This window comes from Cydia splendana, chromosome 1, assembly GCF_910591565.1.
Source record: "Cydia splendana chromosome 1, ilCydSple1.2, whole genome shotgun sequence".
Taxonomy (NCBI): Eukaryota; Metazoa; Arthropoda; class Insecta; order Lepidoptera; family Tortricidae; genus Cydia; species Cydia splendana.
Window position 1 is genome coordinate 30610142 of NC_085960.1, and position 23250 is coordinate 30633391.

The 23250-nt window shown below is 40.9% G+C and overlaps 1 protein-coding gene across 1 annotated transcript in view; it reads right to left on the bottom strand.

The window, feature by feature from the left end:
* The window catches only part of LOC134792737 (cilia- and flagella-associated protein 44), a 52973-nt gene that overhangs the window by 22199 nt on the left and 7524 nt on the right, over window positions 1–23250 (bottom strand). The window contains exons 8-25 of the mRNA XM_063764040.1: window positions 20538–20687; window positions 20336–20395; window positions 18242–18408; window positions 17710–17785; window positions 17349–17525; window positions 16752–16943; window positions 16493–16635; window positions 15712–15842; window positions 15195–15375; window positions 14439–14604; window positions 8336–8439; window positions 7509–7614; window positions 7073–7245; window positions 6034–6243; window positions 2103–2213; window positions 1413–1581; window positions 692–865; window positions 240–437 (exon numbers count right to left, since the gene is read on the bottom strand). Of these exons, the coding sequence (XP_063620110.1) occupies window positions 240–437; window positions 692–865; window positions 1413–1581; window positions 2103–2213; window positions 6034–6243; window positions 7073–7245; window positions 7509–7614; window positions 8336–8439; window positions 14439–14604; window positions 15195–15375; window positions 15712–15842; window positions 16493–16635; window positions 16752–16943; window positions 17349–17525; window positions 17710–17785; window positions 18242–18408; window positions 20336–20395; window positions 20538–20687 (2688 nt within the window). The remainder of the gene's footprint in view (window positions 1–239; window positions 438–691; window positions 866–1412; window positions 1582–2102; window positions 2214–6033; window positions 6244–7072; window positions 7246–7508; window positions 7615–8335; window positions 8440–14438; window positions 14605–15194; window positions 15376–15711; window positions 15843–16492; window positions 16636–16751; window positions 16944–17348; window positions 17526–17709; window positions 17786–18241; window positions 18409–20335; window positions 20396–20537; window positions 20688–23250) is intronic.

The following is a 23250-nucleotide window of genomic DNA, read 5'->3' on the forward strand; positions in this document are numbered from 1 at the left end:
TTAAAAAAAAGGATTACACTTGCCAATCTTTATGATTTAAATTAAACACGTTGCAAAACTTAGACAAGGAATCTTACATCAACGTCAATTAGCATTTTGGATCGGGTAGTTCGAAAAAGTCGTTCAAGTTCGGACGGTCGAAAAAGTTCGGACGTTGGAAATAAATAAAAGGAGATAAACAAAGAGAGAATAGAGAATAAATAAGACCGTTTGGAGACATGACTGTTATACAAAATTACCTCTAAATTCTTCTCTGGGAATTCCAAGTCTTCATCAATAGTGGGAATTTCGGGTGGAGGGCGCACCATTTTCGGTGGGATTTCGAGTCGTATTTCAGCCAGCCGCTCGCCGATTTTCTTCATGTGATTCACTAGATTGACCTTGTGATTACGCAGCTCTACCACTTTTTCGTTGAACGCGTGTTTGATGTCGTATATCTGAGGTGAAAAAGGTTATTGGCACTATTAGTTACGTTTCACACCAATAAATAGTTCACCGGTACGTAGCGCAACTGATCAAATCTTTGACAGTTGCCAACGCCATTATTAGAGCTTAGCCTAACTAGGGAAAAACCACATGATTTTATTAAATATTTTCTGTTATTTTAAAAGTTAGTTACTTTTTATTTACATACGAGTAGGTATGTTATCTATTTCAGTTTATAGATTAACTGATTAACTTTGACTCTTACCTCTTTTCTAAGCAGGCATACACGCAACTGAGTATTATGTCCCGGAGGCGCCACAAAGTCGGGATGAGTCTTCAGCACTCGATTGCCGATTGTTGCCTCTGCTTCCTTTAGAGCAGCTTCTGCCCCTGGGGGCATGGCGTTTGGATCGGGCTTGCGGGAAAGATGGGCTTGCCACTGAAACAGTGAAATGAAATGTCTCAATCTGATCACAACAATTTTATGCCTCAGTAGCTGGCAAAATAGTTAGTCCTTTGATTTGGTGCCGTGACCAGGATTTCAAATATTTTCTTACGCATTTACATAAGCAAACCGCAGCATTTTCACAATTCATTTGGCTACTGGAAACAGAGACGATTGGTTAGGGCAGGTTTATGGTAATCGTTGCCTTTTCCTCCCAGTCGCTTTTTGTGGAAACCCATATTGTGGGGGCAAGTTACCATCTGCCGGAAGTAAAATTACATACCGTTTTATTAGGCAGGCGTACGGTGTTTTATCCCATAGCCCATTATTTAGTCCATCGCTTTTACCGAGCCTAAGTTAACTTTAGATTTCATCAAGTATTAATAGTACTTACACCCTGGCGGTTGCTGCCTATGCGTGTGTCCCATGACACGGGCAAGGGCAGCATCAGCTCGGTGTACCCCTTACATTTCATTTTAGGTCTAATTAGTATCTGTGATATGGAATCGCACGTACGAAGATTACACTATCTATAACTTACTTCGATAAACTGAAGGTGATGTCTGTTCAAGCGCTGGTGGTAGTTCCGTAGCGCCTTCTTCAGTGGATGTGGGTATTTTGGAGGCAAGCCAAGAAGAAACGAAGCCACTCTTGGCTTTGCCATCGACTGCCGGCGGGTTGCAGCGCGGCGGGATACTGATTCTGCTCGCCTGCATATAGTTTTAGTTATTAGACTCGAAAGAAACTAAACAGGGAAATAAAATACGGCGTTAACTCACATGGCCGTATTTGAGGAAATAATCTTCTGAATATTTTGCTTTCTTCAAAAGGGAGGAAACCCAACAAGAACATTGGGTAGTTACGGCCGAGTGACTTATCAGCCTATGATTAAGATAATTAGCAAAAAGCATTCCGATGTTAGCGCACCATGACTTCAGAGTAAAGCGTTATTTTCATGCGCCAGCAAACATATGGAAAGCATTTTTTATATTATGTAATGAGTATTTCATATCGTTTAATTTGTTCATGCTTACAAGCTTATCTATGTTGTACTTACATCGGTTTCGAGTCTTCTAGTATCAAAACGTTTTGGTTCCTTGTTTGCGTGAAATAAGGCGAAATGTAAAAAAAGACAAGTACAAGCACTTTCTTCCAAACTTAATTGCTACCATGTCATTCAAGACTTTTAAGAATACGAGTATGTATATGTTCAAAAGTATTTCCGATTTACCTCCCCCGCAAAGCAGCTTCAGCCATCATCCTATAGACTTCTTCGAGTTGCGTGATAAAATCTCCAGACAAATTCTTCTGCCTCAGCGGTCTTATAATGACTTCAGGGTCTCTAAAATAAATAGAATACTTTATTGTAAAAACAAGTATGTAGACTTGATGCCAAATGGATATTTATTGCCCTGTTTGGGTGAAAATAAATTGTTTGCTGAACCTATTTAATAATAATACTGCCTAAGAAAATACGATGCAGTCGAAGCACTGTAGGGTCGTTCTCTCATTTCGTGCAAATCGGTGATGTTCTCTCGATTTGTAAATTTTCTTTTAAATGGTAAATTTTTGGGTTTTGATGCATTGTGGATTCATTTATTGACACTTTTATGCTAAAGGCACCTTCGTAACCTTATTCCTTTTCATTTAATAAGACTGGTGGTAATGAACTACGCGCTGGTAATGAAATGGGCATGGATGGTAATTTTATCAGTGGAGGGTAATGAAACAAACTTATGAAATCGCAATAAAAAACTTTAGTTAATGAAAATTAACACCATTAATATAATGAACAGCATTAAAATCACGTGTCTTAAGCGCTGTGCAGCCGACTTAACAAATACTCCGGCTTGACAATCGCGACTTATGATTTACCACCTAGCTTGTAGCGATTGTCAAGCATAATTTACGTGATTGAAGACGTATTTCGTATTGTTTATTTATTTAATGATTACACAGCACTACATCAGTCTTGTCACCAACACACTGAGAAACTACATACTTTAATTTAAAATTAACATCCAAATACACTCGACTGCCAATCCATCCACCGTAGCTCCATAAACTCGCAAAATCTCAAGCACTCATGAGTTAACAGGAGATGCACCAGGAGAAGCCTAAGGGTTATATTTCTAATGTCCGGTACAAAAAGTCTTACAAGCCTCTCTACTAGTTCAAGGCAGCCAGAGTCTCCACGAAAAGCCCAACTAGCTAAAAGTAGTAGGCTTAAGTTGTGCCTCACCTCCAAAGAAATGAAGCCCAGGGTTCCTAAAATAAATATTTTTAGGTAATACATCCTAAGGAAATTCTTTTGGACCTTTTCCAATAGTAGAATGTACGTTGACTCGTAAGGGATCCAGGCTAATGCTGACGCCTCCAACTTGCTTCTGACCAGAACATTGTAAAAAACTTTTATGGGGCAAGGGTCATGGAATTCTCTGACAATGCGAGTGACAAAGCCTAATCTACTGAAGCTACAGTACCAAGTGCTTTGATATGGTCGTGAAATGTTAGCCGCGTATCGAATATGACCGCAAGATCCTTTACTGAGACGACTCTTGAGCATGTGTAGGAAATAGGGCTTGATTAAAACTACACACTTGACACTTAGCCGCATTGAAAGTCAGTTTGTTACCCCGACTCCATTGGAACAGAGATGATGAAACATCCTCCTGCAGCAACTTACAATCCTCCTCCTTCTCAATTCAATATACCAATTTAAGATCGTCGGCGTAGAGTAGACAACGAGCGTTATGGATAACCGAGGGCAGGTCATTGACCATTATTCCAAATATGAAAGGCCCCAAGATTGAATCTTGGCTGTCACCAGAACGAGTATGGTACGGATCTGGTACGAAGTGGCCATGCTGGTCGTTACGTGCTGCGGTTTATCACGCAGATAACTGGCAAAAATGTTAAGCAAATGTGGATTGAACCCAATAGCGTCTAGTTTGTGTAGGAATACATCGTTACCCACACGATTGAAGGCTTTTCGGAAATCATAATACAGGACGTCTATCAGGATACCCATATCCAGATGCTCTGAGATGGTGTCACTGTCAACCAAGGTCAGGTTAGTTTTCACAGACCGTTTCTGAGTGTTGCACAGGAATAATGGTTTCACTTGTTTCGACAACGTGCCATGGAGTATGGACTCAAACAGCTTTGCTAAAGCTGAAAGAAAAGAATACCTTGACTTTGGGATCGGTCTTACCCGTGAAATCTTCCAATGGTGATGATATGTACTTGTGGAGAGTAGGTACCAGATTAAGCATGGAGTGTATTGGACCATTCAAATGCTCTAAACACCCCTTTAAGATATATGCAGGTACCTAAGTAGTCTGGACCAACAGTATAGAAGCCCAAAAAACTTACTTTGGTGTTAAGACCCCTTATGCAGGTACCTAAGTAGTCTGGACCAACAGCATAGAAGCCCGAAAAACTTACTTTGGTGTTAAGACCCCTTACATTTTGGTAAATTCGATCCAGTGAAGGTTTCAAATCAGGATTCCGAACTAAGTATTACTGGTTGGTTTTTGTCTGACTCCCATTGACGTTGGATTTACGAAATGACCACGATTATCGGGCTACATAGTTGGAAATATACAGGATTCATACATTGTCAAGGGTACTCCTATTTTGAAAGTCTTGGAGTCCCCTTTGAGCTTAAGTTCATCGACAGTGCACCATGAATAACAGCAGATATGCCCGTATGTCCTCCGATCCTCAAGCTATATTCCACAGATGGATGAACTTGCGATGGTCCACCGCCCTGAGAGGGATTTTACACCGCTTTTTACTGCTGGTATCAGTTTTCTGAGATTTATCACGCACGGATTGGGAATTGTCGCTTTTGACGACGGAGGCACTATTATTGCTTATCGGCCTGTGTTTATGTTTCTGTAGTTTCTGCCCTTTATTCCAAACATTTGCCCCGTTCTCTACCTTATCGTCGACAGGTATCAGATGATTCCAACTCACTTAGTCTCTTAGTAACGTGTCAAATTTCTCAGCACAGTCCTCGAGTGCGGACTGGTATTATATATAGAGCGGCAGATTATGTTAATCTACTGCGCTCTAGTTAAATCCAAAAAATCACCAGTTGGGCTCCCCTATATATTATTACATAGTTTTAAATGCTTATACCAACATTCTATTTATAATAACTTAACCCTCTTTCCATTAAATGCACTGCCTCATATACATTATCATTACCTTCTAAATTCGTTCATTACCTTCCCTGGCAATATTGGAAGGAAAAGAAATGAATGAAACAGATATGAATGAAGTTTTGGAAGTTTTCGTCGCCTAGGTCGGTTGATATCAGACCTTGATATCGCAGAATAAGCCACACGAAAGGCAACCCTAAAACACATCAATTAGGTATAATTTTAATAATGTACAATTGGTACTTACTGTATAAATCACTAGATGGCGATGAAGATTTATCTGAACCACACTCCTTCCCGACACGAGAGAACGTAGGTATTTTCGTCAAAAGCAACATACGGACGACCGCTGTGGTAGCACGCGGCCAACTGACTGACGAACAATGTGTTGTATCCGCGGGAAGTGCTATATACCCTTGCTATATAGCAAAATATAGCTAATCCATTTCTCGCGTCGGTAATGAAGAAATTGCTTGGACCATCACTTATAAGGCTGTATAGTTTTATTGTTAATTTCTTAGCGTATAATATTATAGGATATAAAACATAACTAAATTACTTGTTTACTGAACCAACAACAAGTTTTCTATTTTTAGTATCTTAAGGTTCAAATGGAGGTCAAAGTTTAACTTCACGCGTTACATGCAGAGAGGAATGAAAATAGTGGGGGTTAATTGTAAATATAAAGAAAATAACCACCTTTTTAGAATTGTTCATGGCGGGCCAATATACTTTAGGTCCTATGTTACAACCTTGCATTAACAGATATTCGAAAACACCATCACATTTTTGGCAAATTGCAAATAATACCGATTTGCACGAAATGCGAGAATGACCCTGTAGTAGTGAACTTAAGCGATTCCCTGAACTCGAGAGCAGGTCATTGAACTCTGAATCTCAACTATCAAATTGATAAGTAATAGTTAATTATCTTGGAAATTAACTTATTTTATTTAAATCTAAGTTTATTTACTTTTATTGAGAAAAACTAACCTGATGGCCTTTAAAATAAAAGGAAAGACGTCCAACTGTATGATGTTCCGTGAGTGCATCTTCTTATAACCGAGATCCGAAGCTTCTAGTTGGTGCGCCAGTTTTCTGATGGTTAGGGCTTTAGCTACTTCTAATTCGTTCTCCTGCACCACTAGGGGCCTCGGGTCCAGAGTGACGTCGATTTGTTGTGATACTGGTAGGAGCTTGTTACTGAAACATGGGTTGTGTAAATATTCATAACATAATTAGATCGCTATATGAATTTGAACCATATAAATGGTAAAATTGCTTTTTAAATGGGCTTATTCGGTAATAGCTAACCGCGCTGCATAAAAGAACCAATGCTTTTGTTTAACAGAATAGGGTGTAAGCCGAATTTTTTTTTTATGACATAATGACCTTAGATAATTTCAACTATACCATTGTCGGAGAGACTCAAAGCATTTTGTTGCTTGGGGTTTATGTATGACACATCATCTGATGTTTAGCAGTTATTTAGGGTATAAGACATCATCGAGAGGTAACCTACACATACTAAGAGGAAATTTAAAGGTGCGAGTTAAGTCTCATTAACACTATTAACAGCCCAACTTATCTTGCTATGAGCCGTATTCAGGCTAGCGACCACATAGACTAGAAATCCTCTAGACGGAGTTTAGAGCAATTATTTCATGCAACCGATGCTGCCAAAAATGCGGGGGTGCGCGGGACGAGGTGAGCGAAGTCCCGTGCCGTGATCGGTCCGTTGAAACGACGAACGAGTTCACGGACGTCACACAAAGACACTTTCGACTCGAACATGGAGTAAAATTACCGTATGCGTGGCAGAGGGGGTAGCGCGACTATGCTCAGTCTGGAGGATGTTTTGTCTGTGAGCGACCATAAAGGTGAAGTACCAAATACCAAAAATGTTTGTACTCTTAGACGTGCTAAGTTAGCACTGTAGGTACGCCGCGTAGAGTGTGGGTTACTATAATACAAAGTTGTTGCTGGAAGATATTAACTGTTTTATATGTATATGAATCTAAGTAATACATACGACTTGATGAGCTTGCTGTACTCAAACGCGAGTTCAGCCAGCTGGTCCCGCACTCGTTTCTTGTGTGCGTTGGCGATCGCCATCATCTTGTCGTATTCCTCTTTCTGCTTCAGCTGCTCATGCGACATCAGTTCACCGTCGACGGTGCTTGGCTCCCTTACTTTCTCGGTTTTCTACAGGCGTAAAGCAATAAAGCTCGGTTATAATACTTACCAAAGTCTTTCATGTTATATGATCCAGAGATTCCAGAGGGGGTCGCGGAATATGAAACTCGTCATCTGCCTCTCTATCGCTCGAATATGCAAGAATAATAAAGAGTCAGATAACGAAATATAGAACTTCGAGTTTTTCGATAGGCCCTATGATAAATGTCCTGTCTGATATAGCTTGTTTTGTTGAGTTATATCAACTTATTTTAACATATAATCTGTCATACCGGCATCTCTGGAACAGGTGGTAGTTCTGGTGTTGGCAAAAGTGGTTCGGAGAAGTTGATGATGTAGGAGAAAATATTGCCATCAGCACCGCAAGTGTATAATCGTCTGAAATAATTAAGTCAGTCAGTTGCGAAAATACAGAACTTAAATAATGTGCTACAATGCAAGATAGGAATCGTCATGTAATCGTTTATGATCAGAAAAATATCACGATGGGGCAGGGGGACAGGTACGAGAAAACAGCGGGAAAGCCAAACACAACGGATATATAAATGAAAAAAATGTTGGTTGTGAACTCAACGCGACCTCAACACCCTTCGACGTCTGTTCCATCATCACCATCCAAAAAAGTTGTGAAAACTGGTGGACGGAGGACAGAGGCCGCGTCATACTTAGCCCCAAAACTATACGTGATCTTGAATTGAGTAGCGTTACAAATGTTACAATCACTAAATATCACCAAGAATACTTCGATGTACCATCACGCTCCGCGATTGTTGCGCCATTTAGGGTCCTAGCTAAATTGGTTGTTCAATACTTACGCTATAGAATTTCCAATTTAGCAGGACCCCTAGATGGCATAACAATCCCGTGTGGTGATTGTATCACAAATCTGAGGTACCTAGGACGATTGAGGTGAGTTACAGCTAGAAAAAACCGTAAATGAATAAATTTTAACCCCCTTATTCCTAAACGTTTCCTAAAGTTAACAAGCCGATAATAATCGTTTGTCCCTTAAGGGACAAACCCCCCCAAAAGGGACAAACGATTATTATCGGCTTGTTAACTTTAGTAAACGTTTATGAATAAGGGGGTATATCCTTACTTTCCATCCGAACTAAAGGCCAGACAGGTGATGGTTCCAGTGTACCGATCATGCATCGGCAGATAGTAATGATCTATAAAGTCGATGCGTGGCGTGGGTTGTAGCTGAAATAGGTAAAAACGAGTTTGTGGCAGCATCAAAACAGACACGCAACATAACAAATTTAAAATAAAAGTAATATGAAGATTGATTGGAAACCTCTTCGTTTTAATTGGAGATGATAATAAAACCGGATAAGTGCGAGTCGGACTCGCCCCTCGAGGGTTCCGTACTTTTTAGTATTTGTTGTTATAGAGGCAACAGAAATAAATTATCTGTGAAAATTTCAACTGTCTAGCTATCACGGTTCATGAGATATAGCCTGCTGACAGGTAGACAGACGGACAGACAGACGGACAGACGGACAGTAGAGTATTAGTAATAGGGTCCCGTTTTTACCCTTTGGGTACGGAACCCTAAAAAATAAGATTATTTCTTAGATAAGAGGTAGCTGGAGTAGATACAGGGAAATAAGTAATAAGATACGACAGATTCTATAATGTTGATTGTGAATTTAACCTTTGTAGAAAAAATAAATGTAGGTATATGTTGTGTGCATAAGTGATTAAATGATAATATCGTCAGATGACAAGCAAAATAAGTCACTAATTACTAAAAAAAAATTAAACAAAAATCGACCTTCTTTTAGTACCTACCTACTAATATGGTTCACTATGGCTATGAGGAGTAAGGGGAGAACGGATATAACATCTTTCCGGCCTTAATGTCAAACTCACCTGCCCGCGCCGGATGGCGGCGGCGCGGCGTATACCGTGCCGGGGTGCTCCCTGCTAGACAACGGACGAGGCTCTGGCGACCGAGTAAATGGCGGTATAACCATACACCTAGCTCGGGCAACCGGCTGGAAGAGGTTTCATCAACCTTGGGGTGCAAATCACCCCAAAAAGCATGGTGCAGAAGGCAACGGGAAACCACTGCGACTATGTTCCCAAGAAAACATCATGCCAGGTACAATAAACAGTAGATTGATGTCATGCGATCCGGCTGACCCCCGGCGCCACGGCACGTCCGGGGTGTCTGGTGTGAAATGGGCTACCGGCCACTGTGCTGTGCGACATCAGGCAGCCAGTGGAAATCATGCTACTGATAAAACACACCACCTACCGTTATTAAAGAAAAGGCTACGAATAGGAACGTGGAATGTGAGAGGTCTACACCAACCGGGGAAACTTGAGATACTAGAGAAAGAGATGAAGAGACTTAATGTTAACATCTTGGGTTTGAGTGAAACACATTGGCGTCAGTCGGGTCATTTTGAATCTAACAATGGCAATGTCATTCTCATCTCCGGAAACGGCACGCAGAGTCGTAATGGAGTTGGTTTTATGGTGTCCCGTCAACTGTACAAATCGGTAACTGCATATGAAACCAAGAGTGATCGCATCATTAAACTCAGACTTGAAACTCGGCCTTGCGCTCTACACGTCATTCAAGTCTATGCACCTACTTCAGCATCAACAGAGGAACAACTTACAGAATTTTATAACGACCTTGATTCAGTTCTGTGCTCTATCCCAAACAAGGATATAAAAGTTATTATAGGAGACCTGAATGCTAAAGTGGGGAGGGATGAGAGTGGCGATTCCTCGGAAGTCCTCGGGAAATATGGTTTGGGAAAGAGGAATGAGCGTGGAGAATCATTTCTACAGTTTTGCTTGGAGAATCATTTCACTATTATGAACACATGTTTCCAACATCACCCACGACGACTGTACACTTGGATCTCACCGGGAGGGGCGGGTCAAAAACATTCTGTGTTCGCGTCTTTACTGTAGACATACACAAGAGTTAAGGGCTATAAAGGTTAATTTTCTTATTTAACCCTTATCCACGTGAAAAGGTCCTCCTTTTATTTAGAGAACTATGATAAAATCATTACTTACATGCCCACAAGCTGTTAACTATTGCCCACAGGAGAGATAACTAGCGTGTTCGCGCGAACTGTACATTTTTCTTCTTTCGATTATGTTGCGATTCAGTCGAGATGGCGTTCTTCGATTATCAACGTCAAAACATTTCCGGGGGCCGATTGTGGCAGCGACCACCAGCTGCTCGTAGCTAGGGATTGCAATCCGGTCCGGCGGATCCGGTAATCCGGCCGGATCCGGCACTTTTTAGGAGGTACCGGATCCGGTTAAAATCACCAGATCCAGACCGGATCCGGGAAAATAGAAAAAAAGACCGCACACAGCACCCACTGTGCGTTTTAGGTGAGATAAAGGCGACGGATGGAAAAAAGAAGTTAAACAGAATAAAGAACGAATGAAAAAGTCAAAAGATTTAGTAAAATAAGAACATATTTAATATGACAATGATTGAACAGAAGAGGATTTCCTCTTCTTTCATGTTGGTGGCACAAATCGGCACAATACGACGATTACTTATATACTTAGAAGTAAGCATTAAAGGATGGAGATGTTATGGAAGGCATTTGTAACGACCGGTCTGGCCTAGTGGGTAGTGACCATTCAGTGACCCTGCCTATGAAGCCGATGGTCCTGGGTTTGAATCCCGGTAAGGTTAATATATTTGTGCGATGAACAAAGATATTTGTTCCTGAGTCATGGGTGTTTTCTATGTATATAAGCATGTATTTGTCGATCTATGTACTATACGTATATATCGTCGCCTAGTAGTACTACCTAGAGCTAGTACCCATAGTACAAGCTTTGCTTGGTTTGGGGCTATGACTAGGTCGATCTGTATAAGATTGTCCCCAAATATTTATTCATGAATTATTTAATTATTTGTGATTTAGGCTATAAAACTATGTACACGGATAAAAAATGAAAGCAAGATAATATTGAAGCGCATTTTATATAATTTTGGTTAAAAGTAAAATATCTTGTTATTAGAATGGACATCAGAGTTATAAAATAATTCCATCAAATAACAGTTACGATAACTTGTCCTTTCAAGGAGTTCTCCAATTCCCATCCCATAATTATCCCATTAACAGGCTTTGGAATCTAATCAAACTTATAATTTTATTGTAAACGTAAATTAGAGCAGAAATTAATAAATGACTTAGATTTCAAGTTTTATTTTTAAATTGAGATTGACATTGTGACACTTTTTAATACTTAGTTTTATTTTATTTAGTGTGCTCGAGAAACTGAAAACGTGAAAAATAGAGATACTAATCCTAAAAATACGTGTGATACCTCATTATATTCGTCATGATGCCTAGAAAAATGTATTCGAAGCGTGTATTAGCACACAAAAAATATCAAAAGTTATAAACAAAAAAAGTAGATATTTTTTATTTCCCCAATATCTCAAAAAGTATTAATATTTAAGAAACCAAAATTAATATTATAAAAGAGGAGGATATTTCCTATAAAACATTCCATACTTTCAGAACCGTATCTCACGTATTTTTAGGATTAGTATCTCTATTTTTCGCCGTTTTCAGTTTCTCGAGTACACTATGTTAAAAAGTTATGTCTTGTTAACTTTAAATTGTTGTTTTATGAATACATTTGTAAAAATACCCTTTGTTTCTCATATAAAACATAAAACTTGAAAAATGTCATTTAATTAACTTTAATATCCTTATACCTAACCGGATCCGGTCCGGCCGGATCCGGCCGGATTGGAGCCAAAATCCGGCCGGATCCGGCCGGATTGAAAATCAATCCGGTTTGCAATCCCTACTCGTAGCTGACTTCCGACTCCATCTTAAGCGTATCCCGAAGCCAGTTGGCAGGAAATGCATAAAGTTGAGCGGTAGTGCCTTGCGAGAATTCAATAAAAGGTTGCCTCTCAAGAAAAAAGGACGTTGTCAGGGATCCTTTTGAAAACACAGAGACATCTTGGTGTAGCTTCAAGGCCGCTGTGTCAAAAACAGCGAAAGAAGTCACCCCCGCTATTAGGAGTTCAGCGAACCGGAAACCATGGATAACTGATGCTACATGGGAACTTATTGAGCGTCAGAGAACTCTTAAAGAACAAGGCCTCAATACGGAAATGACAAGGAAGGAATATTCCAGACTACACGCTTGCGTTAAAAGAGCATGCAGACGTGATAAGAATAACTCAATTCATGCGTTGTGTGAGGAAATTGAAAGCCATGCTGCAACAGCCCATACCAAAGACTTGTTCCAGAAAGTCAAAATCCTTACTCGCGACTATAAACCCAGAAATTGGCACATAGCCGACACTGATGGACAAACTTTATCAGATCTGGGCAAAGTGTTGGAAAGATGGAAAGAGTACTCGGAACAACTCTATAGAGAAAGCCCTGAACATCTTCTGGTACGAAGGGACGCTGAGCATGCTCTGGAACCGGACATCCTTCTCTCCGAAGTGGAAGACTCCATCAAGCGCCTGAAGATAAATGTCGTAGGAACTGACGGTATATGTGCTAGTAGAAAAAGAATAGAAATAGAAATAGAAAATATTTATTTGGCATAAAAACATACATTAGGTACAGCAAATTAAATAAGTACAAAAAAAACGTACACCAAATAGGATGCCGCTCAGCATAAGCAGTGTCTGTAAGACACGGCGCTGGTTTTCAGGGTCTCCTTAAAAATCTAGGCAGTGAGGGAACACAGTTCTTACACAAGGTGTGGAGGACTGGTCAGTGGCCAAGAGACTGGACTGAATCGTTGGTAATACCTCTTCATAAAAAAGGCTCAACGCTCAAGTGTGACAACTATAGAACTTTGTCTATCATATCCCATGCCAGTAAGGTGTTGCTGAACATTATAAACTCGCGATTAGCAAAGTTCTTGGACCGGCAAATACCTGCTGAGCAAGCTGGATTCGTACCTGGGCGGGGGACACGGGAGCAGATCTTCAACGTGCGCCAGATCATCGAGAGATGCCGTGAATGGAACAAACCGCTCGTCTTATGCTTCATAGACTATGCCAAAGCATTTGACTGTGTCAGATGGGAAAACATGCTGAACGTGCTCTCTGAGATGGGTGTCCCCGCTCATTTAGCACATCTCATAGAAAATCTATACGCCGAAAGTACTGCCAGAGTCCGCATCGAGAATACGCTGTCAGGTCAGTTCAAGCCGGAAAGAGGAGTGAGACAGGGCTGTATATTGTCTCCTAAGCTTTTCAATATCTACGGCGAATACATTGTACGCAAGGCCATCGAGAACTGGGACGGCGGCATATCGATTGGCGGGAAGACGATATGCAACCTGCGCTATGCTGACGACACAACGCTCTTGGCTTCCGATGAGGAGGAGATGAGTCGATTGTTCAAACGAATAGAAGCCGAAAGCATCAAATTAGGACTTCACGTCAACCATGCAAAGACCAAGCTGATGTTTGTGTATCGGAAAAACCCTCCTCCACGAAGCTTACAACTAAAAGATCTCGATTGTGTCAGTGCCTTCACCTACCTCGGCTCACTTATGGTAGTTGTGACGAGGAAATTATTCGAAGGATTCAAATATAGAAGGGAGCTATGGCTCGGCTAGATAAGATTTGGAAGGATCGTAGTATATTAAGACAGACAAAGGTTAGACTTGTGCGCTCTCTGGTTTTCCCAATCTTTCTGTATGGTTCGGAGACATGGACCAAACGAGCCAATATGATAAAGCGTATTAACGCGTTTGAGATGTGGTGTTGGCGCCGACTTTTACGAATTCCGTGGACGGCAATGCGTACCAATCAGTCCATACTAGAGGAGCTACGCATAAAACGCCGGTTGTCAACGATATGCCAGGACCAAATGCTGTTATACTTCGGACACCTCTCACGACGCTCTCCAGATAGCCTGGAAAGAGTAATAATGACGGGCAAAGTTGAAGGCACGAGACCTCAGGGCCCTCCTCCTACTAGATGGTGTGCTCAAATTACGGCACATATGCAATTAAAACTGCACGAGGCCATGCGCTTAGCGGGGAACAGAACCCTATGGAGGAACCTGGTCTTCAACAGAAGGATATGATGTCACGATCCTCAGTATTGAGGGACCGACTGAAGAAGATGGCTATGAACTTGTGGTGGTAATTAGTGAGTTTTGCTACTTTTGCTTGTCACCTGACGATATGTTAGATATAAATTATAATATACCTACCTCGTCTTTAGCCAAACGCCGGCCTTTGAGTTCCTTAAGCAGTCTCTGCATAGCGGTGAACCACGTCATGTAATGATGCTCGTCTGAATCTTCCTCTTCTGTAGGCATTCTTAATACTCGAATGTAGCCTGTATTTGTTCCTATTATCAAGTAACGATGATCGCAGCTGCAAAAAATTATTCATAATACATGGACGACATCAGTAGGTTCTTTCGTATAATTTCGGCTTTCTTGAGCCGAAGGCGCTTTTTTCTAGAATTAACTGTCTTTGCCTTTTTTGAGACGATATAACTTCCACCTTTGAAATAGGTACTCGCGCGACAATGACACGCTTTCGGCGGCTATGCTATGGCTATCAAAACCGGACAAGTGCGAGTCGGACTCGCCCACCGAGGGTTCCGTACTTTTTAGTATTTGTTGTTATAGCGGCAACAGAAATACATCATCTGTGAAAATTTCAACTGCCTAGCTATCACGGTTCATGAGATACAGCCTGGTGACAGACGGACGGACGGACGGACGGACGGACGGACGGACGGACAGACGGACAGACGGACAGACGGACAGACGGACAGACGGACAGACGGGCAGACGGACAGACGGACAGACGGACAGACGGACAGACGGACAGACGGACGGACAGCGGAGTCTTAGTAACAGGGTGCCGTTTTTACCCTTTGGGTACGGAACCCTAAAAAGCACGAGATTTTGAGCATACGAAAGTGCAAGTTGAACTTGAACTGAAATGAAACTTACACAAACTGCAAAGTCGTAATATCGTCACACCAAGCACCTGGTATAGGGCCGTATTTCAGGATCTTGTTCACACCAGGCTTCACCAGCAACAACGCACCGGTCCCTTTCTGAACTATCCATATACCTTCGTCGCAGTACTCGGCCCAGGTGATCGTGGTTCCTAGCATGCTTTCGCTTTCCACTAGAAGAAGAAGAAGAGATTGTGAGAAGGAAGGAAAGATACTGTAACATTTTTGGAAACCACGAAAACTATAGGTACTTACTTAATTTTATAATGTTTTGCATAAGTGTATACTTAAAAATTCACCCAAGTTGTAAAGATATATCACAAATAAATACAAGAATAGAAAGAAATTAATCTTTCTATACAATTTAGGATCTTTCAAATCAAAAATTAAAAAAAGCCTTCTTTAATTTAGACTTCACTTTTGTTGGATCAATGATACTACGTAAGTAAGAAATTAGGACCCAAGACAATCAGTTTCACATTATATTCTATGTTTCACGAACAACTTACTTAGCTGTATTTCCCCAATCCATTCCTCTTCGTCTTCGTCGTCCTTGCCTGCGGCTTCGTCCTTAGCCTTTAGAGCCTCTTCGTCGATGCTGGCTAGATCTTCTTCCTCGGGGAAAGGGCGATGACGCATACTGCCAACCAAATAATAAAAATGACACGAAACCAAAAAATGTATCATATAGTCAATCAATCTGTAACCATCGATGTATCAGCTGGGCTACGTCCTCCAAAGATCACAATAAACCATCGTACGCCAGTCTCTCTTACAGTCCTGATCCGCGATCCTATATATTAGTTGGGGACTGTTACACTGGGAGTGCCCGGTACTAGTCAGAGTCACCACTGAAAAATCTTTTTCTTTTGTTAAACAAAACACGAACGTAATTTACATCTATCACATTTTTTTTACAAGCTTTTATTTAGTTTCACCTGTCCCGTTGTCTGTCTGTCGGTCTGTAATCAAATCTTGCAAGTTAAATTTGATCCACTTCCCGGTTTTCGATTGAGCTGAAATTTTGCATGCATGTATAAATTGGATAACAATGCAATATTGTGGTACCATCGAGCCGATTTGATGATGGAGGCAGGAGATGGCCATAGGAACTCTGTGATGAAACAACGCAACCTAATTGTGTTAGGGGTTTTTAGAATTGTCTCGATGAGTATTAGTTGTCTGTCGTAAGTAAAGTACAGTCAGCGATAAAAGCTTGTACCAAAAATGAAAGTTTTGCCAAAAACTTATCTCAAAATCCTCTTTATTGATCACTTCTGATGGACTTACTATTGCTTCTTCACGAGAATCTCCTTATAGGAAACAAAATCCAGTTTGAATGTGGTAATTTCTGTGTATTTTCGCACTTGGATCTGTGGAAGCACAGCTTCCATAATAAATCCCACTTGACCGCAAAGCAGCAGCACGTATTCCTAAAATTTTCATGTTCAATTAAAGATGTGATTTATATTATAAATTATAAAATGTTCCTATAAACCATGACCCCATACTCGATGATATCAAAACTCATTTTTAAAGTCTTAAATACCTCTTCCGGTTTCCAAGTCATATACACAATATTGTTCGGTGTGTTGATGAGCCCCAGTCTTTCCAGAGTGAACGGCGCGCCCAGATTGACTTTGTACATAAATATAGTCTCGTCCTTAGAGCAAGTCACCAATAACGTCCGCTGGTTGTTTATCGATATTTGGTTTATGGCTTTCGAATGTGGCTTAAGCAGCTGAAATCATTCAAAATGAATACTATTTACATTTATTTTAGGCACCACGGAGAGAGGCCACATACACATCAACATTCATGTACTATATGAATGAAACTGTCCGCATAATTTAATTTAAAATATAAATTTCCTAACTCTATACTAATTTATGTGTAATTCCATTTAAATTAAATACTGGTTCCAGGTAGAATGTTTAAACCGGATTACCGGGTCACATTTAAAAATCCACAATTCAAGCACAATGGTAAATAAACTTAGGTCTCCTAATAATATTCGAATCATGGAATCCATGACACCGAGATTGAAAATCCTCGAGAAACCTTGAGATTGCGACCAAAATATAAGTAGATGAACTCTGGGTGCAGTGACTGGTAAGAAGGAATGTGATTCTCGTAACATATTTACCGAGATCAAGTCGATGACGTCAGGGTGCAGCGAGGTGTCACTATGGATGGTGAGAGAGGAATGCACGTTTATATTGATCTGGCTGGTGACTGACTCCAATCTCTCCGGGTGCAGCAGCAACGTGCGCATGATACCGTCTTCGAAACCCAGCATGATTATCCGGGATGTTGGGTCTACCTGAACAATGAAGAAAGAAGATTTTTTTATGGCTTAAGCTTAATCCAAGCTACGAGAAGCCTACATGGGCTGTAAAACGAAAGAATATTCGAATTCTATTTAAATATTTACATCACTTTAAACGGTGGAATTGAAGCAAAAGCTAAAATATATGATCAAAAGATTATAATTCTCACAAACTTACATCGATGGGAGGATAGAACATGCAGGTCACAGGCTTCAGAAAGACGTATCTGGCTAGCAGAGTATGGTTCTCCGTGCTGTAGAATAATGTACAAAAAGCTTTTTAGGAAGATGATATCAATTCAATATTTAGAGTCTGAAGTTTACACACAAAATCCGCAAAATAGACTCTTTTGTTAGAGTTTTGGAACTATCTCTTCCCTGTGTCGTCTTTCAAAAATCGCTGTTAAAACAGTATCAAACTCAAAATAGTGCAGACGATGGGGGCTCCTAAGGGTCCTCTTCTTGGACGAAAGGATATAATATTTTAAGTAAGATTTAGAGATATATATATTTGTCACTTCAATCCTCACTGTCATGATTGTTGACAAATGTGTAAGTTGCGGATTTTTTTCTAGTATTTGGAAATGTCTGGAAAATCTCATGGTAATTTCTATTAATTTCCATACAATCATATAAGAAGTTTTCGATAATTTCCCTTGAAGAAATTGGAAACTTTCCAGCGGCACATCAGTATCTAATGTAATCAGTACCTGTAGGCGTGTAGGGCGCCATCTTCCCCAGCCGTCACAAGAACAGGGTAACCACGGAGCGGCGCCATAGCCACGATACCTCCCGCATGACTCGTGTATACCTTTCGGTGTGCGCATTCTATTTTATCGATTTCTGTGTCCACACACCATACGCCGCCGTTGCCGTCCTTATAGAGACAAAAGATTTAGCTTTATAAATTATTAAGTGTTATACTTATTGTTGTTACCTTAATGTCTATCGTTGAATATCAAAATGTGCAACTATGTAGGAGTAAAATGTGATTATTTTCTCTTTCTCTCGCGTCGAATGATGGTCCCCGTGACAGTTCCTTCAAGTGTCTTTCGGTTAATTGAAATAATATTAAAGAATAGTACATTACTACAGAGGCTGGGAAGTAAGGGGTTGCCGGCCGAATGCATATAGACGGCCGAACGTAGTGAGGCCGGATAGTTATGAGGCCGACAACCCCTTTTCACGCCGAGGTATGTAAAGTGCTTTTCTTAAACATGCAATGAAATAATAATAAAAATTGATGATGATGATTGTTTCATGTCCTAATGTGATAGGTTATTCAGTGCGTGGGGTTCATAAGGGGAACGAAAATTTTATTATTTTTGCGCTACGACGCACGGTTTAAGAGCATTATAAAGTATTTTTAGTTTTTTTTATCTTTTTATTTTAGTTTTTTTTTTAAATATTAATTAGGGGTTTCTTACAGAGGAACGAACATTTTACTATTTTTGCTCTACGACGCATGGTTTAGGAGATACAGCCCTATAATATATATTTTTGCTTTTTTTTTCTTTTCTTGTGTTTTTTTAAATGTTATTAAGGGGTTTCCTAGAGGGGAACGAAAATTTTATTATTTTTGCTTTACGACGCATGGTTTAGGAGATACAGCCCTATAATATTTTTTTTTGCTTTTTTTTCTTTTCTTGTGTTTTTTTAAATGTTATTAAGGGTTCACCGAAAGGGGAACGAAAATTTGATTATTTTTGCGCTACGACGTACGGTTTAGGAGATACAGCATTATAAAGTTATTTTTTTCATTTTTTTTTCTTTTTTTGTGTTTTTTTTTTAATATTCATTAAGGGTTTCTTATAGAGAAAGGAACATTTTATTATTTTTGCGCTACGACGCATGGTTTAGGAGATACAGACCTATAAATCTTTTTTTTGCTTTTTTTTTCTTTTCTTGTGTTTTTTTAAATGTTATTAAGGGGTTTCTTAGAGGGGAACGAAAATTTGATTATTTTTGCGCTACGACGTACGGTTTAGGAGATACAGCATTATAAAGTTATTTTTTTTTTTGTGTTTTTTTTTTTAATATTCATTAAGGGTTTCTTACAGAGAAAGGAACATTTTATTATTTTTGCGCTACGACGCATGGTTTAGGAGATACAGCCCTATAATTTTTTTTTTGCTTTTTTTTTTCTTTTTTTCTTTTCTAGTGTTTTTTAAAATGTTATTAAGGGGCTTCCTAAAGGGGAACGAAAATTTGATTATTTTTGCGCTACGACGTACGGTTTAGGAGATACAGCATTATAAAGTTATTTTTTTTTCTTTTTTGTGTGTGTTTTTTTAAAATATTAATTAAGGGTTTCTTACAGAGGAACGAACATTTTATTATTTTTGCGCTGCGACGCACGATTTAGGAGATAAACCATAAAGCATAAACTGCCTATAGTTTTTTTTAAAGCGGTGCGATAGTGTGTTATCACTTTAATGGCTGAATGCCACGATGGTGTGTCACACATATCTGTGAACTGGAAATTAAAAAAAAATTACTTCCCGGCCTAGGCCTTAAATTTTGTATGAAATTCCTTTACAGTTCTCTGGAGTTGCTGCGCCCTAAACGTGATACTTCGAAGCCTGATATAACGCCCGGAGTGACGACATTTCATTGCATGTTTGAAAATATTGTTACCGTATTTTTATTACTTAAATGTCACATTTCTAAATAAATTAATGTGCTTTACTTCTAAAACATGTCTGCAGTTTACGTGACAGCTACTCCATATTAAAATTAACTGTCATAGGAGCCATCATTCGACGCGAGAGGTAGGTATAGTCGTCATTATGTTCTCAACTCACTTGAGCGTACCAATAAAAGTCTTTCTGTTGTTTTAGACACATTATTTGGCACCCAGGCACCTAAAAGATAAAACAGCGAATCAGAAAACAGAAGATACCAGATTTTACATTTAATTTTGATCATAGATTAAATAAAATAATGTCTTCCTTCCTCTTCTTTTGAAGTAGGTAAATATAAATGTGTCAAAATATTGCAACATACGCAAGTTTCTGCTACGGGGTTGAGCTCCACGAAAGGGTCGTCTTCAGGTGGGTCTGACTGCTCCACAGTGTCCCAGTACCACGCGCGGATGCAACCGTCGCGAGCTATAGTGGTTACTTCGTCCCCTGCTGGGCTTAACATGAATTGGATCTGGAAGAGTCAATACATTGAGATGATCAAGTTGATTAACTTCTAAAGTTATGGGTATACCTACTGAGGTAGTCCGTTGAATCCCAACTGGTCTCACCATCAGCACTCTATTCTGATCACCAGATTATTAGGTGGTAGTTTAATGCGATTCGAATTGTGTGTTCTAGGTCAATCGAAGCCCAGGAAGTAGGTCGAAAATTTCTAAGGTTTTAGGTTTTATTACAAACATAGAGATAGGTGATTGTCGTAAATAGCTATTAGGGTTCATGTATGTGTTTAATTAGTCTCTACGTTTAGGTTACTATTTTTACTTTTGTATATCATGTTTTACTTTGTGCTCGTATATTATGTCAAATGAATTGCGTGGAATGTTTTATATCTAGTTATAAGTCTAGGATTCATGCTCCTTTCATACGTGCTTAATATTGTACCTATTTATAAGTCTAGGATTCGTGCTCCTTTCATACGTGCTTATAATTAACGAGATTGGCAAAAATATACATTACTGACTCTGCATGATACACCCACTAGTTGAAGAAGGTACCAAACGGCCTTGTGTTTTACTATATAAGGCAGAGCCGTTTCGTGGCTTATTCAGAGATATCAGAGACATCAAGAGAGCTTCACTCATACCAGCCTGAACACTCTCCAAGTGAATAAATCAAATATATGTGTTTTCATTTCACACAACACATATACCGGTAAATGGAGGTATAGCGGACTTCGAGACAGCACAGCGGCCAGCGCGTTCCAGCGGCGGATTTCTACGCTTCTCCCAACGAACCCCCACATCACGAAAAGCTACAGTCTACACTCCACAGTTTGGTCCTTTTGAAGCCGGATGAAGATAGAAAAACGTACGCGCTGAGTTTCAAGCGACATAGCTTAACTCAGACATCAAGATAGAAAAACGTACGCGCTGAGTTTCAAGCGACATTGCTTAACTCAGACAGCAAGAAAGAAACAAGTACGCGCTGAGTTTTAAGCGAACGTTGCTTGACTCAGACGGCAAGAAAGAATAAAGGACGCGCTGAGCCTAGAAGTTCGCTTCGGTTTAGACCCAAACCCTATACCTTTCCGTAACCCATTTACCGGCTTGCCGGACGGACCGTGCAGCGTCGTAGGACCACCTCCGCTCACGTGTCCTGGCAACTTTCGTTGCATGTGTCACATGGTTGATGCCCACACACTGCTTTCGAACGTTCTAGGCATTGCACTTTGCCATTGCGGGAGATTCAGTGCCACGAGGGATCCACGCTTAGGGCACTGACGTTGCGCACGGCAACGGTCAGTCATAGGCATAGGCAGGTCAAGTTAGGGACCCCCGCGTGTGTTAAGTGAAGTGGTTCCAGCCAGAAAGATGTCCGAAAAGGAAGCAAGGAGCCTACGACCACGCACCAAGGGCCCACCTGCGCCCGCACCGAACATGGATACCCCTACCCCCTCGTCTGGTAAGACTACGTCCAACGAGACTAATACGTGGAGCAATGGCACCAGTGGCAACCCGAATGCTACCGGTGGAACCGAGTCGGTACACTCGGAGATGTTAGACGCCACCGTAGTAAATCGTAGTAGGTCGAATACGCTAGTGAATAAAGACACCGATGCGCCGCCGCCGCCGTCGCGGGCGCCGTCTAATCGCGAATTAAAGAATCGCAAATCGGTTAGGGAACGCGACAATAAATTGTCCGTGCTAATGGCCGAGCTCGAGGTTCATAACGCCCGTCTAGTCGTTGCTAAGACCGAGTCCGACACTGCCAATTTACGGCTGCAGATTGCGCAATTGAAGGCGCAGTCTCGCGGCGGCAGTGACGCGACCGTCGAAGCTTCTAAGACAGGGTCCGTCACTGCAAATTTACGGCCGCAGGTTGCGCAACTGAAGGCGCAGTCTGTCGGCAGCAGTGACGCGACCGTCGAAGAACGTACTAGAAGTTGGGTAGAACGACAAGCTAGGTTACAGCACGAGGTCGCGAAAGAAAACGTTAAATTCCCGCCGCCGAAAAAGACCGCGCAGCCGCCGCCGCGTGCAGCCGCCGACCGGGCTAGCAGACCACCCCCGCGCGTTGTAGAGGTACCGCACGGTACCTACGCGCCAATGTACCATAAACCGCCGGAATTACCTGCATTCGGCGGAGATATCACCGAGTGGATATCATTTAGGGCAGAGTTCGAAGATACGTCGCCCATGTTTAGTGCCGTCAATAACGTCAGTCGGATTAGGCGCGCACTTAAGGGCGAAGCTCGGACGGCCGTAAAATCAATAATGTACACAGTTCAGGATCCGTACGAGATAATGGAAGCGCTGGAACGGCAGTTCGGCGACCCTGAGGAGATTGTTCTTACGGAAATTCATAATGTTAAACGCATGCCGCGTTTATCCGAAGACAATTCGAATATAGCCTCATTCGCCGCGCATGTAGCGAATGCCGTCGCCACCATTAGATCCTTGCGTCAAGAGAAATACTTGCACGCGCCTGAGCTCGTGAATAAAATCGTGGATAAATTGAATCTGATAGTGCGCTATGAATGGGCCAAATACAGGCAGTCTAACGTAGAATCACCC